The 22,833-nt window shown below is 37.8% G+C and overlaps 3 protein-coding genes across 4 annotated transcripts; all 3 read left to right on the plus strand.

Moving 5' to 3' along the window:
• LOC116255060 (superoxide dismutase [Cu-Zn] 1) lies at positions 1–4,993 on the plus strand. Its single transcript, XM_031630795.2, has 8 exons — positions 1–159; positions 2,655–2,743; positions 2,842–2,943; positions 3,051–3,146; positions 3,624–3,655; positions 3,795–3,870; positions 4,491–4,544; positions 4,689–4,993. The coding sequence occupies exons 2-8, from the start codon at positions 2,668–2,670 to the stop codon at positions 4,709–4,711; spliced, it is 459 nt and encodes a 152-aa protein (XP_031486655.1). The 5' UTR covers positions 1–159; positions 2,655–2,667; the 3' UTR covers positions 4,712–4,993.
• Positions 4,994–8,698: 3,705 nt separating this feature from the next.
• LOC116254009 (bifunctional 3-dehydroquinate dehydratase/shikimate dehydrogenase, chloroplastic-like) lies at positions 8,699–13,435 on the plus strand. Its single transcript, XM_031629027.2, has 10 exons — positions 8,699–9,096; positions 9,943–10,048; positions 10,307–10,525; positions 10,966–11,312; positions 11,736–11,799; positions 11,928–12,030; positions 12,118–12,264; positions 12,583–12,731; positions 12,963–13,128; positions 13,261–13,435. Exons 1-10 carry the CDS (start codon positions 8,909–8,911, stop codon positions 13,302–13,304), a joined length of 1,533 nt encoding a protein of 510 aa, XP_031484887.1. The 5' UTR covers positions 8,699–8,908; the 3' UTR covers positions 13,305–13,435.
• Positions 13,436–18,125: 4,690 nt separating this feature from the next.
• On the plus strand, positions 18,126–21,995 carry LOC116254727 (bifunctional 3-dehydroquinate dehydratase/shikimate dehydrogenase, chloroplastic-like). Of its 2 annotated transcripts, none has more exons than XR_007573460.1 (10): positions 18,126–18,409; positions 18,803–18,908; positions 19,151–19,369; positions 19,660–20,006; positions 20,259–20,322; positions 20,462–20,564; positions 20,652–20,798; positions 21,094–21,242; positions 21,505–21,620; positions 21,767–21,995. XR_007573460.1 is itself a non-coding variant. In XM_031630276.2 (10 exons), exons 1-10 carry the CDS (start codon positions 18,222–18,224, stop codon positions 21,808–21,810), a joined length of 1,533 nt encoding a protein of 510 aa, XP_031486136.1. In that variant the 5' UTR covers positions 18,129–18,221; the 3' UTR covers positions 21,811–21,995. The 2 variants fall into 2 exon arrangements, 1 of the variants encoding a protein (XP_031486136.1); XM_031630276.2 differs by having other exon boundaries at positions 18,129–18,409; positions 21,455–21,620.
• Positions 21,996–22,833: the final 838 nt, after the last annotated feature.

Raw genomic sequence — 22,833 nt, forward strand, 5'->3', positions numbered from 1 at the left:
TTAATAGTGGTAGGTGGGAGCGCCTCATTGGGCTATATAACTACACAGCAGGGCCAGGGAGTGAGTCGTTTCTGGCTGCCCATCTCCCACTCTCTGCGTTGGGTTGAAGCTACCATCTGATTCCTTCCTTCCTTCCATTTTCTGCAGGGGTGTCCTGTGGTAAGTGTCTCTGTCTCTTGGTGTGCTACTTCAGTGTCATATTATCTACGACTCTGTTTTTCCATTTATCCAGCATGTGGTTAATGTTGACGGGGGATTTCTAAAACAATTGATCACGGTCACTATTGCTGTTGTTAACATTCAGATGATGGCACCAGTCGTTGCTTATGGCCACAGATTTATGCTATCCATGATTGTTTCTTCCTTTCGTTTTTTATTTTATTTCGCTAAGTATAGATGCGTTGGTCTACACGTGAAGGAACAAAGAAATGTTTTGTGGGTGTCAGGGAATCTTTCTAATTCAAGAGAAAAACGGCAGTTGGATGCCTCTTATGTTTGGAAATGGCTGGAGAAGACTCTCTTCAGTCACATGTACTTAGGTGCTTCTCTTCTGTTGCTGATGGTTTTGATTCTGGATCTTCCTTTCTTTCCCCCTGTAGAGAAAATGGTGTGTGTATGATTTTGTCACGATGGTTCTGCTTCCTTATTCAGATGTTTGTGTTTCATTGTGATCGCAGTTTCAGTGTTCACTTTGCTGATTTTGATGGAAACCATGCATTCTTTCATGTTAATAGCTTGGTTATTCCTTTGATATACAAAAGTCTGAACTTCTATCCTTGTTAGTTTCGTTTCCGTGCCCTGGGACTCCCAAGTTTCTTCAGATTTAGGGAAGTTCCACTACTTCCTAAGATATGATCCAAGTCTTTTCTCCGTCAGCATCCTTGTTCTTAGCTGGTGGATATCAATTTTATCTTTAATTTCCATTTCTTTCGCGTTTCTATATACCTTCAATTCAGAGGTTGAAGTTGATTATGAATACGATTATTAATGCAAGTTGCAGTAGATCCTTTGGGGCCATCTCATCGGTGGTCTTCTAGTTTCCATAGGCGGAGTTCTTGACTCTTTATTTGGATAATATTGGGAGCCATATGTTTGTATGCGTTTAATTGTGAAACTGTTTCACCAATTTGAGTGTGCAAATTTCCAGTCTACATGTGGAAAATAAGAACCACAAATTGAAGCCTAATATCTGAAGAATGTGTTCCTGTCATGGATGCTATTTATGCATGGATTGTTTGTTCTATTCGAATGACTTATCCTTGCAGATTGAGCTAGCATTCCAGGAAGTGAAGGTGTTCATAGTGAGCATCTCTAAAAATGAATCTCATAGTTGGTAAACAGATTTGCTTTTTAGAAGTATTTGTGAGCTTCACTGGTAGGAGTGATCTAAGATGTACTTTTTTTTGACAATGAATTCATAGAAAACCAAATCTCCCAATTTTCTGGGTTCTCTTTTTTCTGGCTCTGGTTTGGATTTATCTTCTCTTTTGAGTAGAAGTCCTCTACATATAGACACAAAGAAGGGAAAAAGAAGAATGGTGAGCCGGTTGTTGAGGAACGTATAGAAATTGCATGTCATGTCGGCTTACCGCTTGTTTTCTGAACATGGGATTATGCTTGCGACGATATCATTTATGGGCTTAAGTGGCTTCCTTGATCTCTTCAAATAAGGAAAACAAATTGGGCATCCTTCTTTTAGACAGATTAAACGGGCGCTCAGCAAATTGCCAACTTTGTTTGATTTACTTATAAATCAGATGTAGATACTGACATCCCTAGGTTGTGTTGAAATCGTTGCCATGAATATCATTCTCGATATTTATCGTCCAAGTTGTTTTTTCTTGGTAAAATATTGTGAACTTCAAAGTTATAAAGATATATAAAATAATAATGGAAAAAGTATGACTTCATGAGTTTCTTACTAATTTCTCTGCGAAAGTGATGATAGAGTTTCAAAATATGTTTAAACTTATAAAAGAAACAAAAATGGAAAACAATACGTGCAAAACATACACAAAAAGTTGTTTTAAGTGGACACATCGTGATATTTGTTTTTAGTATATTTAAAAAAATATCATGATATTCACTATAATTTCACGATATTTTGGTTATATCACCAATATTTGTCCCAAATATCGCCTATATTGTGAAAATTTTGCCTTATTATTGCCAAAAAAAAGATGAAAACGTTGACATCGTCATGTTCGCCAATATCGCTAAAAATAAGCATCACCAACGATACTACAACAAAGTCTACTTTCGAAAACGGAAACCTTTCGACGTACCCTGAGGCATGTTTTCCATTTTCTGTTTCTCTTAAAAGCTTAAAAAATGTTTCAACTTTCAAATCTTGGTCAATTTTTTGTATGGAGAGTCTAAAAAGCTTTTCATTTCGTAAATTTTCTATTATTGTTTGAATATTTTTGAATTTTTTGAACTTTCGAGATTTTCTTGAGAAAGTAAAAATTTAAAAGCTGATGACAAATCCTCACTTAGTAAATACTAAAAAGACAGTATCTGTGACTGTGACCATTGTTGGCATTGGCATTGGCATTCTGTAAGCTGGTTGCATGTTTCTGAGTATTGGTTTTAAATATTTTTTAAAATATACCATGCTGATTCACTAATTCTTTGTTTTTCAATAAATGGGTCAGATCACATCCAACAATGGTGAAGGCTGTTGTTGTCTTGGGGAGCAAGGAGGGCGTCAATGGCACCATTTGCTTTGCTCAGGAGGGAGACGGTAACTTGGTGTTGCTCTTGATGTTAGATATTTTTTTAATGTGAGATGTGATTAAGATCGTATCAAGCATTGAAAATTTCGTTACATGAATAAAACAGGCCCAACAACCGTAACTGGTACTGTTTCTGGCCTTCGGCCTGGACTCCATGGTTTCCATATCCATGCTCTTGGTGACACAACAAATGGTTGCATGTCAACTGGTACACTGCGTTCTTTTTGATGTATATATGCATCGGAATATGGAAAGGTTCGATTTTGTTGTTCTAATTTTTTTTTTTTTTTTTTCAACATTTGATTGGAAATTCAGGACCACACTTTAATCCTGCTAACAAAGAGCATGGTGCCCCTCAGGACGAAATTCGCCATGCTGGTGATCTGGGGAACATTACTGTGGGCGAAGATGGTAACTGTTGCATAATTAATTTTCAGTTTTAAGTTGAGAGTTTTTGTTTATCCTGCTTTCCTCTTGTCCGTGGTTTATCATTTGATCCTTTTGAAATTTTGTCGAGGCTTCTTAGCTTGATGAACTCTTGGGCAACTTTTCATTGTATTACTTGAGTTTGGTTAACAAGTGGCTGGGATTTATGTGTATCCAACAATACAGTTCATGATATGGACTTTGTGCTACCTGATAAAGAGCTAAAGAACGACGCATTATATGCTCAGCCTATTGAGCTTTGCCTGCTGATCTATATGGTAGATGTTGAACAGTTTGCTCTGCAGGTTCTCTTGCTAGGATGTTGGACTGTTTCTTCTCTTGCAATTCATTGCCAGTTTAATTTCTAGCATAGTTCCTGGACATCATACACAATAGTTTCCAGCATTGAGTGTCATGGTCTTCCTTGCGTATATTAATATAGTCCTTTTAATGTGTTTCTAGGTACTGCTACTGTTGCCATCACCGACATTCAGGTAACTTGATTACCTATTTTCTTTTGTTTCCATGATCGCAATATTTTGATCAGTTAAATTGTTGTTTTTTTGTTGGAAACTAAGTATGACTTATTGTAGTCTGTTTGAACTTTTTAACACTATACAAATAATTTTCCAGATTCCTCTAATTGGACCAAATTCAATTGTCGGAAGGGCCCTTGTAGTACATGCTGATCCCGACGATCTTGGAAGGGGTAACTTCTTTCTTTCGTTTATATGTTCATTAGCTCAAGGTTAGGAAATTGGAACTGCTGCGAATGTTGTCACTGGCTGCCAGTAACTTGATTACTTATAAAGCTGTTCTTCTGATCATGGTACCTAGCTTGCACGGTCAAGTTCTTGTTTATCTGATTCATGTAAATATGGCATGCATATTACAACCTATCTCAATCATATGCAACCAGTTCTCCTCATTTCTTTATCTGGACTAAATTCCATTCAAGAGTCTCTTGCACGACTGCTGATTTGCGAGTTTCCTTCAATTTATTTCTTTCCTTTATAAATCCAGTAGCTTAATACTTGAAAAGGAACCCCACATTCTGGGTGTTGCAACATGAGTGGAAAATGGCTTTTCTTTGTCTGTTTCTGCACAATTCTCTCCTGTCATGAATATGGTCCTAGTTTTCCGAATCACCAAACAAATAAACTGGTGTAAATAGTTTTCATGCATGATTGTGGTTCTTTATCCATGTAACTGCCAGATACTAGTAGTCTTTCCTGAGAATTACTTATTTTCTTGCTTAGTTGGTTCTTACTGCTAGTGAAACTATTATTTTCAAATACTTTAATCTGTCTCTCAAACTTGTGCTTTCAGGTGGACATGAGCTCAGCAAGACTACTGGCAATGCCGGTGGAAGAGTTGCTTGTGGTAAGCTCTCTTTTACACGTTCGCTATACATGTCAAATTTATGGAACTTCCTGAAAGCTACTATACATGTCAAATTTATTGAACTTCCTGAGAGCTATTGGTTGCTGCATATAATTTTCTAACTTATCATACCTCATTTTTCAGGTGTCATTGGCCTTCAGGCCTAAACGCTGAGCAGTGCAATTCAGCTAAGGTGCAGCGTGGTGTTGGAAAACTTGAAGATGAAAATAAAATGCTGAGCATGTGAACAGTTGTTGCTTCTAAGCAGTGTCTGTCCATGTTCTACCTGTTTCTAGTGTCCCTTCTCTTTTCCAGGTCTTGCTTCTGGAGTAGATATTTAATCAGCTTTGGCAGGATATTTATGACCTCTTTTAGAAACACCAAGTACTTTAAAATACTTTGAGTACCAAAGATTCTGAAAATTGCATGACTACGTGGTTTGATGCTCACTATTTGACTTCAGGAAGCATGCTTAGCAGACTTATCCCAATAATCTGCTTTTCAGCAGTCCATTTTTAGGGTCACTTCATGTGTGTAACAATGGGGTGAGATCCAAGCATTAGGAGACCGTAGTAAGGAGCAGACCCTTATTGATGAACCATACCACTTAATGAACTTGACTCGAGTGGCAAGCATTGGGTGAGCTTTGCCTACTATGAGAAGCTCAACGAGTAGTGGTATGGTTTGAACAGCTCCCCAAAACTATAGTTCTAATGATGGTTCTTTTTTAATGACTACGGCAACAAAAACGATTGTTTATAATCGTATTCCTTCTGCGCTCATTCGGTTTGTAGTTCATATGCTGATCAGGTGTATTTGGGACTGTCTGAAACAATGCCATACAAAATGGGAACTAATCAGATGGATCCTCTGGTCTGCACAGCCTTCTCTTCTTTTTATTATTTCCTAATCCATATGTAGGTCAACATTCTGCCGATTATGCTAAGATAAGGACTATGATCGGGAGCAATTGCCTTGCTTTCATTGTCTTGCTTTATGGAAAGCAAAACAAAACCATTTCTCCTAAGTAATGAAGTAATATAATATTCTTCATCTTCATCATACTCACCTTTTGAAGTGTATTATGCATAAATTACATGTATCCTTCTCGTCCTTTGACAATTTCAACGCAAGAAGAACATTTTGTTGTTGAAACAGACTTCAGAATACGTGTTTCAAAAAATTCCATGTTTTTTTTTTCAAAGAACATTTTATAATTAGATTCGACAGGTACCGCTGATTCTTGAATGTAAGAATAATATCGATAAGCTTACCATGTTTCTTAAAACAAAAATATGGTCTTATTGGGACATGTGTCCTAAGAAAATGTATTACGAAACACAATATTTTTATCAAGCGCCTTTTTAATAGTCAGTAAAACACTTTACCTGTGTTTTATGATTAGTTGATTTCATTGTAGATCTTTATAGTTCTTCTCTAAGCAAATCTTTAGCAGTGTACTACAAGAGACAAGTTTACCACGAAACTGGACACATTTTTACGCATTTCATGCGTTTGAAGTTCAGCCCAGCCGTCTGTGGAGGATATACTGTAATTTCCACAAAATTTCAAATAAACAGTTCTCCTAATCATAGTAGTGTTTACAAATTCAACTTGTTCTCAATATTAAGTAGAATGTGTAATTAGAGATAAATTTATACTGCTTTTGTAGATGCCAATAATGCTATATTCGATACCTTTGGTGCACACACATTCTCTCCCTCTCTATAGGTAAGCCTGGGCACCGGCTCGGAGAGCCAGCAGGTACCCAATGGCCCCACTCTAGGGTACCGGGGCGGGTGGGCCCCATAAGCCCCTGTGGGCTCGATAAAATTTTTAAATATTTATTGTATTAATATATATATATATATATATAATTATAATATTTTATTATGATTAATTATATTTAATTTAATATATTTTTGAATTTTAATCCAGTCAGGCTTGGGCCGGACTCAAGCATGGGTTTTAGTTGTCAGGTTGAACCTGGGCATTGGTTTCGAGTGTCGAGCCAGCCCGAGCCCTATTCCTTATCAGGCCGGGCCGGCTCGATACCTACGCTTGTTTATGGGTGAGAAAAAAAAGTATTTGATGATACCACCTACATAAAAGTTAAGCCTCCACCCAACTCGACATCTATTTAAGGTAAAAGGGCATCTTTTTGGTGCATCAAGATGCCATGTCATTGCCAATGTTTAACTTGTATATCGACCCTCTTTAGAACTGTATTGTACCAATGAAATCACGGTATGCATATAAAATTCAATTCAGTACCTTTTTTTGTTTTTTCTCTCTCTATAACTCATACTTTATCTCTCCCTCCCTAACGCATGCACAAGCATTGCAATGCTTGGGATAAGAACAATAGCGGTAAGGTTTCTATGATGTGCTTGTCTTTCCATTGCCCATGCATAGGCGCCTTTGACCAATTTGGTCCTCCTAACAGTCTTCAGTTAGTGAAAGACTTGAGAAATTGATTTTTAATATTAAACCTTCATAGGATGAAATGCTCATTTGAAACGGGCTGTTATTTATGTTGATGCCATAATTAATAATAATTCAGAAAAAAAAGGGAAAAAGACTCTCCAACTAATGACAATTGAGGATACATAGCAGAGTTTTGAGCTGAGCTGATTCATTCAAGCTTGGCTTGTTTAGACAAACAAGTGCTCGAGTTTGACTCATGAGCATTAGCTAGTGGGTTCGGACCAAACATGAAAACATATCGAGCTCGAGCCAACCTAATTGGGAACAGTTTGGCTTATTCAAATAATCAAAACACTTCAAATATAATAATTAAGAGGCAGAGATTAAAAAGTAGACAAGGATGTTGAACTAATGTTTCGAGAAACAGAAAGCTAGACACTAGATATATCAAGTATTGCACAAAAGATGTTTAGTTTACTAATCTTACATATCTGGGATGAGACCAGCACAAACTCCTAATTTGATACGTTTGATAGCCTCACATTTCAAATCCAACCTTGGATTTTATTAACTTCGGATCTCCGGAGACGTTGGTGCTTCTAGGGCAAATCTAAGATCTACCTAGATAGCGGTGAGAAGGAACCTACCACGCTCCTTCTGCCTGCCATGCAAGCAGGCAATCTCTGCCAGCACAATCCAGCAGGTCTCTGTCGAGTGAAGTCACGTGTGGGCATGTGAGGGCAGTTGTCCATACACAAAATTACTATTAAATTTTTACATGTAATTGCGTTCTTATACCCAATGAAAATTAGATGTCCATCAAATTCTCTCATTTTTCTTTTTCAAGGGTGAGTGGTTCATTCTACCACCCTTAAGAGAGGCCACTAACCCTCCTTGCCTGCCCCATGGGTTTTCATAGAGCATGTTTTGGACCATTTTACGAGTCAGAGGTAGAACACACTAAGACATGACAGTGGTCATTCAAATACTCAAACTTGAATCCTTAGAGGAACTGGACTACCTTGTCGCCCAGTACGCTACCACTCTTTGGAGTCATCAAATTCGTTCACGAGCATGTCTGCAATTAGAAACTTTTTATCCAATTGAACTAATTGAACTGTGCCAGTTCTTGTTTTGGATATTCAGGTTATCAATTGCTATAAAAAAGAGACCACTAATGTATAAGTTGAATTACAGGAAGAATGATACATCAAGTCACCAAAGCTAGTCTTGTATCCTAAAAGACACAAATTTGGGTGGAGGTGTCAGCTTTTTCTTTAAAATGAAAGACTCCATTAATCTTCCTCACTCTTTTGTCTTGAAATCTCTCTCTCTCTCTCTCTCTCTCTCTCTCTCTCTATATATATATATATATATATATATATATATATATATATATATATATATATATATATATATATATATATATATATATATATATATATATATATATATCAAAGAGATCTTAGTAGAATAGAGATGGGTCCCATCTTGTTCGCAGCTGACCCACCCCACCAAGACCCTTGCACTGCCGGAGCTGCCAACTAACGCTCCTGGTGGCTTAGCACGCATCTACCTTTCCTATGAAGTCCAACGGCCAATTGGTAGCACCATTTTCCACGACCATCTCAACAAATTTGTTAGATCACCGGTCAGATTACGTCTTCAGTTTTTTTTGTGTATCGCTCCATTTCTGCTGGTTGGATTGGAGATTCATATGTTCCCCAGTATAACTTGCAATTCTTCTGTCAGGACACATTTTTCTTGTGTCTGTTTTTTCTTTTCTCCAATTTAAATGGTAATGGGAAAGGTGGTATCTTGTTTCTGTTGCGCAAATATAAATATGGGAGCCATTGTAGCTGAAGTTTCGTACCGTTCTCCCTCCCCTCAAAGAAGTGTGAGTTGGCTTCTGCTCCTGGAGGTGGCGTTGAGGGGAGATGGCTCTGCTATGTGTTCCTCTAGTAGCTTCGTCTGTGGATCAGATGCTGCTCGATGCAGACAAGGCCAAGGCAAGTGGTGCAGACGTTGTGGAGTTGAGGTTGGACTTTCTCAAGAACTTTCAGCCTCGCCAGGATTTGGGAGTGCTGTTGAGAGAGAAGAAGCTACCAACAATAGTTACATATAGGTAAAAAGCCACTGAATGGAAGTCTGTTGGTTAGAATTTGACAGAAGCCTTCTTTTATCTGCAAGTTGTACTTGTTCATAAGTTCCTTAATTTTTCGCTTTTTCTTAATATCTGAAGCATGCAAAGTGTGGTACTTTGAAGTAGTTGCTGTCTTACTGATGAAGCATGAACTAAGCTGATCTCTCCAGTAGCTGCTCTGATTTTATGGAGGAAATAGTCTTTGTAAAAGAAAAGGAAAATGTTCTTGTCTGAAGTTTTGAGATTGATGGATGTGATGTGTCCAAGTTATAGCCGTAATAGATGGCGTCTATTTTATAAGCTGAGACCTTTTATCATGACTTTTTTTTGGGGGTATCGTGTGGCCTACTGTCGTAGCAAGAGCAAAGCCTTGCCGCAACGACTAATGAACAGTGAGGTTCCAGGTTTCAAGTACTTGATAAAAAAAATTATATCAAGACTTTCGACGTATTCGAGTTTTTTTATTTTTTGGAGGACTTAGCAAGATAATTATAATAATAGCAAAATGATCATACAATAATGATCATGTTGTTACTACTACTAAGTACTAACTCAGTTTTGCTACTATGTACCGTTCATCAACCTATTAATCTGAGGCTGTTTTCTGGGCAAGCTTGTACTAAGTCCCTTGACATCCATCGAAGCTAATCCAAGTAGATGCACTAACTTGAATGAAAAATTTCAATTAAAGTAAGCCTTTTCCCCTTAGTTTGTTAGTGGATTCTACCATACTGAGTTATCGTCTGTAAAAAACCAACGTTCTGTTTTAAGACGCATCATAATTCTCTCTCATGTATGTGATGACGACTTTCAATTTTTTTATTTCAGGCCAAAGTGGGAAGGTGGCCAAGTTGAAGTCGATGAACAGAAGAGATTAGGTGCACTCCGTCTGGCTGTTGAGCTAGGGTCCGATTATGTTGATGTGGAACTCAAGGTCATTAACTGAGATACTTCTGCAATACCCACAATCGTGACAAGAGGAAATCGATAAACAAGCAATAAAAGCAATGTGGAACAATAAATCGATTATACTTGTTGGAGAGCGTGTTAAACGCTATAAAAGAATAAATCGATTAAGTGATTCGGATAGATTTCTCAGTACTGTGTGCTTGCAATTTCTATATGTTCAGGTCATCTAAGCAATGTGGAACAATAAATATGATCCTTAAGTTTTGTCCTTCTACTTTTGCAGGCAGCTGACGAGTTCATGAAATCAATCTCAGGAAAGAAGCCTGAGAAGACAAAGGTCATAGTATCATCCCATAACTACGAGAACACTCCTTCTGTTGATGACCTAACTAACCTGGTCGCAAAAATCCAATCCACTGGAGCTGGTATAGTTAAGATTGCAACAACTGCGAAGGACATTACAGATGTGTCACATATGTTTCGTGTCATGGCCCATTGCCAGGTGAAAAAGTTTACATGCTTGTTTCTTATACCATTCTCATACTAAATGCAGATGTTACTCCGTACGATGAGTCATATTGATCTTTGAAACCCAACTAATTGGATTATTTAGTTCAACTCACTATTGCTAGACCAATCACAGAACTTGTAGAGCGTAAGTGAATAAAAAAACTGTAACATGCTAAACTTTCAAATAGTTTCTTTTCTGCATCATTCAAATGACAAGGGCTCAGGTTTTATTTCCAAGCTTGAGTAGAAAATATACCTTTCAGATGTTCTCATATCTGGAGTAAGAAGTCATTACCAAATTGAAGTATGGTAGATCTGTATTAGTTCCACTTTCAAGAGTTAATGTTGGCCCAGTTCTTGAAGTGATGAAGTCTTCTCATGAGAATTATCATCTTCCGAGAAAAGTAATAATAAGCTAAACTGCTTTTCCAGGTTCCAATTATAGGACTGGTTATGGGTGATAGAGGTGTCATCTCTAGAGTGCTGGCCTCAAAATTTGGAGGTTACCTTACTTTTGCAAGTCTTGAGGCTGGAAAGGAATCTGCAGATGGGCAACCAACAATAAAAGATCTGCTGGAGGTTTACAACTTTAGGCAGGTGGGAAGAGAAACCCAGATATATGGCATCATTGGGAAGCCTGTCTACCACAGTAAAGGACCAGTACTATACAACAAAGCCTTCAGTTCTGTGGGGCTTGATGCAGTCTATGTGCATTACTTGGTGGATGACCTTCCACATTTTGTTGATGTGTACTCGTCACCAGACTTTGCTGGGTTCAGGTCTAGTTCTTACCTAATAACGGTGTGATTGCTATTATTTATTATGTTGATGAAAAGGCTGCTCCTTTCCTGAGATTTCAATAGGAAGAAAGGCTATTTAAGAACTCCATACATACCCTACTTGAATTCAAAATGTTCTTTTCCAAGAAAACATCCGAAATGGTTTTCCCTTAGTTATTATATCAAATAACCAATTTCTGTGCAGGCACTAAAGTTGTTTTTCTTAGTCATCGTTCTTTTACTATCTTTCGTGGTTGACTGTTGAAAAGCAGAATGTTCTTTCTCCATTTCTATCGTTGCAGACAAGCTTCTGCAAACAACAAAGATATCTTGCAGCTTCTTTCTGTTCTATCATGTCTTGTTTCTATTTAATGTATCCTTACTTGTACTTTCTAACACAATACGAATCAAAATGCACTGCAGTTGCACCATCCCACATAAAGAGATTATGTGCGAATGCTGTGATGAAGTCGACCCTGTTGCCAAGGTAATCAGGAAATATTTTACCTTCACAAGTTCAACGAAATTATGCTCTTGCTTTATGCTTACCAAGTCGTGAACTCTTTCTTTGCAAAATTCCAGTTTCACCCACATCTGATTTGTTTTTTTCTACAGGATATTGGGGCTGTAAATGCAATTATTAGACGCGATGGAAAGCTCCTTGGTTATAATACTGATTATATTGGTGCCATCTCTGCCATTGAAGATGCGCTGAGAGGTCTTTATTCTGAACATTACGCGAACATACTTAGCAAAGTCGGACTATTTTCCTCATTATTTATATGTTTTCTTTGATCTATTACAGCTGAAAATATTCAAGGAAATGTTCCTGGAGGTTCACCCCTTGCCGGCAAACTGTTTGTCGTCATTGGAGCTGGAGGAGCTGGAAAATCACTTGCTTATGGAGCCAAGGAAAAGGGAGCAAGGGTGGCCATTTCCAATCGCAGTTATGGTATGATGCATTGACCAATGAATCTTCTGTAAGAGTTCTGAAGAAGATCATCGTTTATATTCCTGTCATATATGCTCATGTTTATGTGAGTAGTACTAGAGTCCTATTTTTATGTGGTCATAACAAATAGCAATGCCTTTTCTTGATTGCTACATTCTCCAGCACATTTGCAGCTTTTGAAACACTTAGTTTGAATCCATCCTTGTTTTATCATTTGCACGCTTAGATATTCTGATGCTGATAGGCTATACTTAAGTTGAGGCAAATTCCAAATCTTCTTATGTTCAACACTAAACACTGTTTCTTTTTAATGACTAGATCGAGCAAAAGAGATTGCAGATTCCCTTGGTGGTCAGGTAATTCCCCTCTCTGAGTTGGAGCACTTCCATCCAGAAGAGGGAATGATCCTCGCAAACACAACACCAGTAGGGATGCAGCCAAAGACCGGTGTATCACCAATTCCGAAGGTTTGCCTTCTTTTCTAATCCATGTGAACCAATATCTTCAAATTCTATTGCTTGTTATATCAATTATCACGCTTCCTGATTGCAATGTAATTTTTTGTTACTTGTAAACCGAAGCATCTGGCATTTGACCACAGGATGATGCCTGTATCCAAGTTTCCTTACTAACTCATACTTTCTCTTGTCATAAGTCATGTAAAAATAACTTGCAAATGATATCCTTGTGCTTTGCAGAGTGCTTTAAAGCATTACAGATTAGTGTTCGATGCCATTTACACTCCCATAGATACCCGACTCCTGACTGAGGCAAAGGAGGCAGGAGCTATTCCTGTTAGTGGTGTTGAGATGTTCCTTAGACAAGCAAAGGGACAGTTTGAACTCTACACCGATGGCTCTCCTGGTAACTTCAGCTGTCCCTTCCCATTTTCATTCTCACAATATCTGGCAGCCAGGGAGAATAAATTGTATTCTTCATTGTGTTCTGTTTGTTTCACTTTGTGCCTTACCAATTTTCTCATATTGGCTAATGCAGCACCTGTGGACGTTATGCGAGAAGCTGTCCTAAGCAAAAAGTAGAAGAAATGCTCTCAGCCATTTTACTTTTAATTTATGCATATAAATCTCCGGTGTTTGCATTCTTCTTTAGTGAACTTTGTATCGAACTCTTCATCTCTCAGTAATGAGATTTTGGTAGCAATTCTTAATTCTGTTTTTGTGTCAAAACTCCTTAGATGAATTTTCTGTTTTCATGATGGAATCTAGCTTATTAGCATTCTTTCCTGCATTCTGCAGTAAAACCTAGATGTCTCTGACGAATTACAGTAAATTTTGCTGATTCTGCTCTCCGAAGAGATGAGCATCTCAACATTGGGTTTGGCTTTATCATCATTGTTGGACAGTCGGCCTTCCTTTGAGGAATGGTTGAACTTAATATCAAAGAGGGCTTAAAACAAACTATCTGTGATTCTTAGACTTCCTCAAATTCCTTTAAATATTTATTAGAACTGAGATAATCATTCCACAAACATAAAGGTGTAGCCTATGATTCTTAGTTGTTAACTGCAAAAGTTGAGATGCTCTACGCCTCTGACACAATCACAGGCTAATGAAACCCTTTCCCAAACCTCATTCTGTTACCCAACTGAACGTATCGCCACCCATGAAGATTGGATTTCTTGAGTAAGGACCATGAAATGTCAGATTTCCTGTGACTTGTGAAGAACTGACTTAGAGAGGGAAATAGTCTCGTCTTATTGAGTAGAAGCATGAATGCCCCAATAGGTCTCTTAACCAGCTACCATCTAGGTTGAAAAGGAAGCTAGGGATCTAGAAATCGGTACAACCAAAAATACCTACATCCCAAAACCATATCCTGCCTATTTACATCCTACCGGAGTGTTTGATAGCATGCAATGTAAAAAATGTTTCATCAAGAAAATGGCCCTCAAAGTTCTGAGAGAAAACTTGAAAAAACTATATCACATAGATATAGTAACGAGTTCCGGTACCAGTATAGATATGGAGCACTTCCAAAAAAAATTGGGGCCTCGGATACGGCCAACACACATGCACACACATATATAACAAAAAATAATATTTTAAACAAACAAAACAATATAAAAATCCAAAAAATTATCGGTCGCCGGAAAATCCTGTTAAACAGGTGGAGTTAGACCATACAGAACATGAACAGCTCTTCCGTTTCCGTAAAGGGCTGTCCAATTCCATTATATGTACACTATTGTTAAGAAACGACGGACAAAATTAAACTTGGTCAAGTATGACCGAGTCCAAGAAAAGGACAGATTTGGTTATGGGCTGATACAAGTTTAATCATGTCCAAGCCATGTCCAATTGTGTATCCTTACCGGGTGCCTATGTAGTACCCATGCCGATGTCAATATAGGTACCTCGCCCAAATAAAGGTATCCATCTGACATAGTGACCAAGGGGTTGTAGCGCATTGGGCGGCAAGGAGTTTGAGGTTCAAATCTCGTGGTCGCTGTCATGACCTAGTGCGCTCATCCTCTATACCGTAATAGGTCTGATGCAAGCTTTATGAACCGTAGGGGCGATGAGCTCATGGGGGAGGTATGAGCTCATGGGGGAAGTAGTTGCCTCTCTTCGGGGTGATAAAGATGAACCACTCACCCTAAAAAAAAGGAAGACAGATAAAATAACACATTATATTTCTACCAACCTTTCTTCTTTCTATTGAACAAGTGGAGATTGTGTAGATGGCTGTCAGTCAACTTAGAAAGTTTTTAGGTGGAACTGGAAGCCCTGGCTAGGTGGGTGAAGGTTTTGTTGGTATATTTGTTAATATTTACTAGAGTAAGAGCTAGTATGAATGAGATGGAAGCTTGTTCAATATATATTGGGTGCACAGTCATAAAAAAATGTTCTTGCGTTTTAAACGTAAGGTTTTTCTCAAGTGTAATATGTCAACCCTGAAAAAAAAGCAAAAAAAAAAAAGAATTTTTTTTTTTGAAACATTTAAAAAAAACTGAAACTGAGGAAAAACGAAAATAAGTGAGACATTAATAACACCAACATAAAAAAAATAAGTAAACAAGCAACAAACAAAAATTTAAAAATGAATACAAGCAGTTTGGTAAGAAAAAAACATGAAAACGATGCTTAAAATGAAAAAAAAAGGGAAAATGGCTAAAAAACACATTTTTTTGCATTTTTTTGTTTACACATTTTTTTAAACTACGTTTTTTTTTTTAAGTTTCAACAACTGACTTTTTTAAATGCATTTTTTGTGACTACGATTGAATGGATGTGTTCGGGTGCTTGAATTTACAAAAATGGCCCTGTCATTCATTGTCCAAGGCCTAAAGAGTTTCCCCTATAAGGCGAAAATGGGAAAAAAATTGTTCTCTCATTTTACCAACCTTAAGAAGAAGGCATTTATAATTAAAGCTCTAATCCAACATCTCTCACTTAACCATGAGAGTAAAAAAATCATTGTTCACAAATCCACATACTCTTCAATGTTCACATTACAAGGAAACTAAATAAGCAAACAAGGTGATTGACATTATTTATGTCATATTAGTGCTGATGGGAATTTGCCACAAGTACAGAGGCATTTTCAGAAAGCTTAAGTTCATAAATCATGGATCATGTTTGCAACACAATACATAAGAGAGGAACCAATTTGCAAAAAGAAAAAAAATAACGTCCCTTTTTTTGCATTGGAAAACAATGCAGAAATAATCACTGATGCCAAGTCACCGACGCTAAAACTTTTAGTACTTTTTTTAAGGGGAAAAAGAAAAGGAAAATTACTATACACAAAAAAGGGAATTTTCTATCAAGTTTTGTTCTTTTCTTTGCTTTCATTGAGAAAAGGGCTTGTTGTGCTTCAATTAGTTGGACCCTAGGAGTGTTCAATGAGTCGAACACACTTAAGCTTGAGTCTTCAACTCAAACTCGCTCAGCTAGGCTCAACTTAAACTCGACTCCGCTCAGCTAAGCTCAACTTAAACTCGACTTGTTTCACAAATGAACCGATTTCGAGTTAGGCAGATTCGGCTGGTCTAAACTCGTGGTAAGAGAACATGTTGAAGACCTTTCACATTTTATTTAAAAAAAAAAAATTGTTTAAATGGGGCTTCCTTGTAACTTGCAATAGGTGAGTTCCGAGATGGAGTCCCTTTTGTCTCTTTTCAATGAAAAAAATATTTTTTTTAATAAATGGCTTGGCTAAGCTCAAATCAAATCTCGCAAGTTCAAATCTTTGAGATGTGGAATGTTTCGAACAACTTTAACAACATGTTGCTAAAAAAATAATCGATATATGAGCATCAACAATGGGTGATGGAGCCAAGAATTTTTTGTCGCAGCCAAACTATAGTTTCAAAATTCGAACAGGGGCCAAAATATCAATTTTTAAAATTTTTATATATATTAAACTAAACTTTTTATATTTACATATAAGTTTTTAAAGTGTTTTTTAAAATCTGAGAGGGGCCAAGGCCCCTACTGCGCCCCCCTTCCCTTAGCCCCTGGGTCTAAATAGTGCCCAAGTGAAAATCGAAGCTCCCTAGAAACTCGATTTCAAAGCTCAATTTTCTATTAATGCAATTGAAACTTTACTGATGAAAACCGAAGTCTTATTGCTTTTCAGGGCTGCATTGGTACTTACGTTGGTACTCATGTTGCACGTCTATTCATCTCTCCTTTCCTAATATGAGAGCTGATTGGCCTTTTATCAGCCAACCAGTGAGGAAACACCCCAAAAATCTTATTTTATAGGATCCAAAAATTAAACAACTTATACTAATTTTATTTTACAGGATCCCAAAATTAAACAACTTATAATAATTTTAGAAAAAACAATGAGGGTGTCATGCATCTCCTAAACCAATGTGACTTCTTCTATTTCTTCATTGTTCCTACAAATTCCCGGTGACCGGGAGACCAACAACCTGCCCACAAAAAAGAGACTTGAAGCCCCCCTCATTCTCCTACCCCCAGAGTCCTAAACTGTGTTGAGGACCAAGGTGGAAGGTGTGGGTATGGTACACTCTTCAAATATTGTTGCGATCCCACCGTTTGTGGTTCAAGAGAAGTAGCACTCACATGAATCGAACCACTACCTACTCGATAAGCTAGGTTACACCGCTTGAAGTCAGAGTGTTGATATAAATTAAAAAGATGTTGTTGGCCTCCATTTCCCTTCTACTGTCGCTGACGAACCCACCTTGTCTGCAAAGCAGGTTATATGTTCGGCCCTCATGCATGCATGGGATATAAAATTACCATAAAGTCCAGGGCATATAAAGAAGAAGAGCCCCCTCCTATAAGGGAGAAAAAAGGAAATTAAATGGAGATAAAAAAATTGTGTGTAAAGCGGGGTTCAAGCATGTGCATGCAGGCACATGGCGTAGCAGGCACATCTCATACGATTTATCAAGTCACATGGCGTAGCAGGCACGTGACCTAAGTTAAAACGATGCATCAGTACCATTCTGAAACCCCACGCAGCCCAAGAATCCAAGACTTTGGAAGCATGCAGCAGAATGGAGGGAAAGGTTCTTGCTCTTTTTTGGGCAGTGAAAAATGAAAACAATACATGAATATTAAAATCTGTAAACTGTAGCTTGTCCAAACTAATGTTAACAAAATATATCGGCAGCCTTGCTGATCCGGTGAACCGGCTCAAGCAAATCAGCGTTGATTATGTGATCTACTTACCATATTAAATGTTGAATCTTCTGCACTTATCCCTCCGTTTATTCTTGTTTGATAAGATAACAATCATATAATGCTCACTGTAATCTGTGATCTTCTCCCAAGTGCCATTTTTGCTTCTTTTTTTTTTCTTTTACCCAATTGAATGGAGATGGAAACTATTATTGATGCCCTTCGTACATGAAAATATAAATGCAGTGTGCCCACTGGTGAAATTCTATGGTGTCCTTCTCCACTGAAAGAAAAGAGCAAGGTAGCTTCTGAACTTAGAGTTGGAGTTGAGGAGAGATGGCTCTGCTATGTGTTCCTCTTGTAGCTTCATCCGTGGAAAAGATGCTGCTCGATGCAGACAGGGCCAAGGCAAGTGGTGCTGATGTTGTGGAGTTGAGGTTGGACTGCCTCAAGAATTTTCAGCCTCGCCAGGACTTGGGTGTGCTGTTGAGAGAGAAGAAGCTGCCAACAATAGTTACATACAGGTAAACAGTCGGAGGATCACATTTTCCTTAGTTGTAACTTCACAGAATTTTTCACTGCTAGTGGGCTTTGTTTCAGAAGCTGTTTATGCTTTTACTTGCTTCTTAGTCTCTGAAGTATCACAATCATGGCACTCTGAGGTAGCTTCTCATAAAGCATAAGCTAAGCTACTATCTGCTGCAACTCTGTTTTGGTTCTAAACAAAGAAAGAAATGGATTAAAGAAGAAATGAACAACAGAAAGCTTGAAAGGAAGTAGGACAGATGTGGTGTTTTGATTTTAACACTTAATAGATTGGCATTTCAATGGAGTTCTTGTTCTCATAATGCTGTGCAATATTATGTGAAGTCCTGGCGCTCTGTAACTAGACTTTTTAAGAAATTTGTTGATTCCAGACCAAAATGGGATGGTGGTCGAACTGAAATTGATGAACAGAAAAGACTGGATGCACTTCGTCTGGCTGTTGAACTAGGATCTGACTATGTCGATGTGGAGCTTAAGGTAATTTCCTGAACTACTTGTGAAACACTCACCCTTGACTATTAAAAGAAGTTCCCAAGAAAGTCAGCATGTATTGAGCAACCTACAAAGAACAAATTGAAGAAACTATGAAGAATGATTCAGTTATAACCCTTTGTATTTTGTAGAATGTTAGTGATTGAAGGATCGTGGATCAATAGGTTATCTAAGCGATGTAGCACAACGAATATGATCCTTTTGTTGTCTCTCCTCTGTTTTTGCAGGTAGCTGATGAATTCATAAAATCAATCTCTGAAAAGAGGCCAGAGATGCTGAAGGTCATTGTATCATCATGTAACTACGAAAATACTCCCTCTGTTGAGATTCTGACCAGCCTCGCAGCAAAAATTCGATCTGCTGGAGCTGATATAGTTAAGATTGCAACAACTGCCAAAGACATTACAGACGTGTCTCGGGTGTTTCAAGTATGCACTAGTTGCAAGGTGCTGTACACATGCTTTTTGTGCTACTTCTTATGTGAGATGGAGATGATGATCTATATCACGTCAATCTTCAAATCCTAGCAGATTAGTCTGTTCAATGAAACATTGTCAGACAAATTACAGAACTTGTACAGAATTAATTAACTATAAATATAATGAAGTTAAACTTTAAGTGGAGAAATTACATAGGTGATTGTTGCAGCATTTGACATGAAGTCCTTTTCTCCAAACTCGGTTTTGGTAACAGGATCTATGATAATAGAGCAATAATAACACAAACTTCTCTCCAGGTTCCAATCATAGGACTGGTTATGGGCGATAGGGGTGTGATCTCCAGATTGTTTGCCTCAAAGTTTGGAGGATACCTTACTTATGCAGCTCTTGATGGTGGAATAGAATCAGCTGTTGGAGAACCAACAATCAAAAAAATGCTCGATGTGTATAACTTTAGGAGGGTGGGAAGAGACACCCAGATATTTGGCCTCATAGGGAATCCTGTCTACCACAGCAAATCACCATTTGTGTACAACAAAGCTTTCAGCTTTTTGGGGCTTAATGCAGTCTTTGTGCATTTTTTGGTGGATGACCTTCCAAGTTTCCTCAACGTCTATTCGTCGCCAGATTTTGCTGGATTCAGGTGTAGTTCTTCTCTGATGATAGTGTGGTTATCAAAAGGATCTTTTATTGTTGAAGTGTCTAAACTCTAAAGTTTTCTGGATATTTAATAAGTTTTCTGGATATTGAAGTGATAAAAATTTACCATTTTTCATGCTCCAGTCCTATTCTTTAATAATTTTGACACAATTATGAGACAACCTATACTGATGACATCCCTCAAAAAAATAAGTCTTTACATTTTTCCCCTGTTAATTGCATGAATGGGCTGCAGTTGCACAATTCCACATAAGGAGATCATGTGCAGATCTTGTGACGAAGTTGATCCTATTGCTAAGGTAATAGGTGGAGAATATTTCTGAGCTCATCTAGTTGCTTTCTGTCATATACTCACAAAGTGATGAACTCTTTCTCTTCATGTCAAAGTTTGAAGAGTAAATCTGGTTAATAGTTACGTCTGCATTATGTGGGATGTAGGCCATGGGGGCTGTAAATACGACCATCAGACGCGATGGGAAACTGATTGGTTGCAACACTGATTACATTGGTGCCATCTCTGCAATTGAAGAGGCACTAAGAGGTTTCACGTATTAAACTTCCTAATCTGATACTTTAGCTAATGCTAACTCCATTGCCTGATAATTATGTTTGGTGTGATTCAACCCAGCTGCAAATATTCAAGGTAATATTCCTGGTGGCTCACCTGTTGCTGGGAAACTCCTTGTTATCATGGGAGCTGGAGGAACTGGTAAAGCACTTTCTTATATTGCCAAAGAGAAAGGAGCCAGGGTGGTCATTGCAAATCGCACTTATGGTACAGTGCATTCTAACCAGAAGTTTTAAGACTTTCAGTGAAAAGATCATCGTTTACCTAATATAGCTTTGAATGTTTGATCCATGCAATTTAGACAGTCCTAATTTGATGTGCTTATGAGAATACCTCCCCTTTACTCCGTATTCTCAGAGATGCTCATGGTTTCAAATCTATTGAGTTTAAATTCATCCTTGTCTGCCCATCTGCAAAATCAAATTTCATGCTGATAATCTGACTATTCTTAAACTTTCCGATAATGAGGCAAATGTAATCACTGTTGCTTCTCATTGAGTAGAACGAGCTGAAAAGCTCGCACAGGCCATTGGTGGTCAGGCGATCCCTTTGTCTGAACTAGAAGACTTCCATCCAGAAGAAGAAATGATCCTTGCAAACACAACATCTGTCGGAATGTACCCAAATACTGGTGTATCACCAATTCCAAAGGTTTGTCTTCTTCTCTAATCCTTGTTAACAAACCTCTTCAAATTCAGCTGCTTTGAATATTACTCGTTGCAATTACTGATTCTAATTTAGTTTCCTATCATCTTTAACATGAAACCTCTGGTACTGAAAACACAATGCGACTCCCGCATCCAAGCTTACCAAAAAATATTGTTCTCTTTCTTCTGCTGATACTACCGGTGCTGGTTTTGCAGCATGCTTTGAAGCATTACATATTGGTATTTGATGCAATTTATACTCCTAGGGATACCCAACTCTTGATTGATGCAAAGGAAGCAGGAGCTATTATTGCAGATGGTGTTGAGATGTTTCTTAGACAGGCAAAGGGACAGATTGAACTCTACACCAACCGCTCTCCTGGTAAATTTCAGAACATCTATCGTTCCTCATTCGCATTCTCACTATTCTTAGAGTCTAATGGTAACGTACTATGAATTCTGTAATTCTTCATATTATGCTTCAGTTCAGTTGAACTCTTGCTGACAATTTGCTCATGATTGATGCAGCACCAATGCATATTATGGAAGAAGCTGTGCTAAGCAAGGATTAGAAGAAATGCCCACGTCAATTCCCCTTCGATTTAAATCTCTGCTGCTTCTATTTGTCTTACTAGAAAGGAACTCTTGGTGATCTGTATTTTGCAAAGGTTCTTGTTTCTTGTTAAATTTCAAACCTCTTGGATGAACTGTCAATGACGTTTTGAGTGTGGAATCTACCTTACCTTGTCTTCTTGCATTTCCATTAAAACCTGGGGGTGTAGAAGCTCATAGTTTATGTGCCACTCTAGACCATCGCTTTGAGAAGGGAATGCAAAACTTTATTTGTTAACACTTTCAAAAAATTAATTTTGCCCCTAAAATTTTTTGAAAAATATACTGGGGACCTAAATGAAAGTTTTCATAAATTTTTTTTAGCATACTACCCACCCCCAACAACCCACAAGAAAAAAATCCAGATTCACCCTTGTTTGCATGTTTTAGTGAACATGCCTACCAAATGGATACTGGGAATTAGGGCTGCACAACGAGCCAGTCACTCACTAAAAAAAAACTTGGCTCGTGCCTGACTTGTTTACAAATGAGCCGAGTTCGAGCTTACAAAGATACTCGAAACAACAAATGAGTCGAGTTTGTTCAGGAACTCGACTTGTTTATACTCGGCTCGTAAACCGATAGTCTATATAATATTGCCAAAACCGATTCACCGAATCATTGGTTTTAACTTTTAAGGCAAAAGCAATTTTCCAAAAGTTACATGAGTTCAACACTTACACTAGTTAACGAGTTGATGCTTATACGAGTTAAATGAGTTAAATAAATTAAATGAGTCGAGTTCGAGCTCAATTTTGTGTAGTCAGAGCACTAGTAGTAGCAGACAGTCAAAGCTTCACCCATTCAGTAGCAGACAGTCGGATCTTCACCCGTTCAAAAGAATCCTTTAAACAAATTTTAACTAAACACTGTGGCAGCTGGTAGGTGAACCGAGCGGCTATTTCAATTCTAAGACTTTTAAGTGTCCAAGATAAAATTACTATAAAGTTCAAATTAATCGTTATATAACTAAATTGACGAGT

Source organism: Nymphaea colorata, chromosome 5 (genome assembly GCF_008831285.2).
Source record: "Nymphaea colorata isolate Beijing-Zhang1983 chromosome 5, ASM883128v2, whole genome shotgun sequence".
NCBI lineage: Eukaryota > Viridiplantae > Streptophyta > Magnoliopsida > Nymphaeales > Nymphaeaceae > Nymphaea > Nymphaea colorata.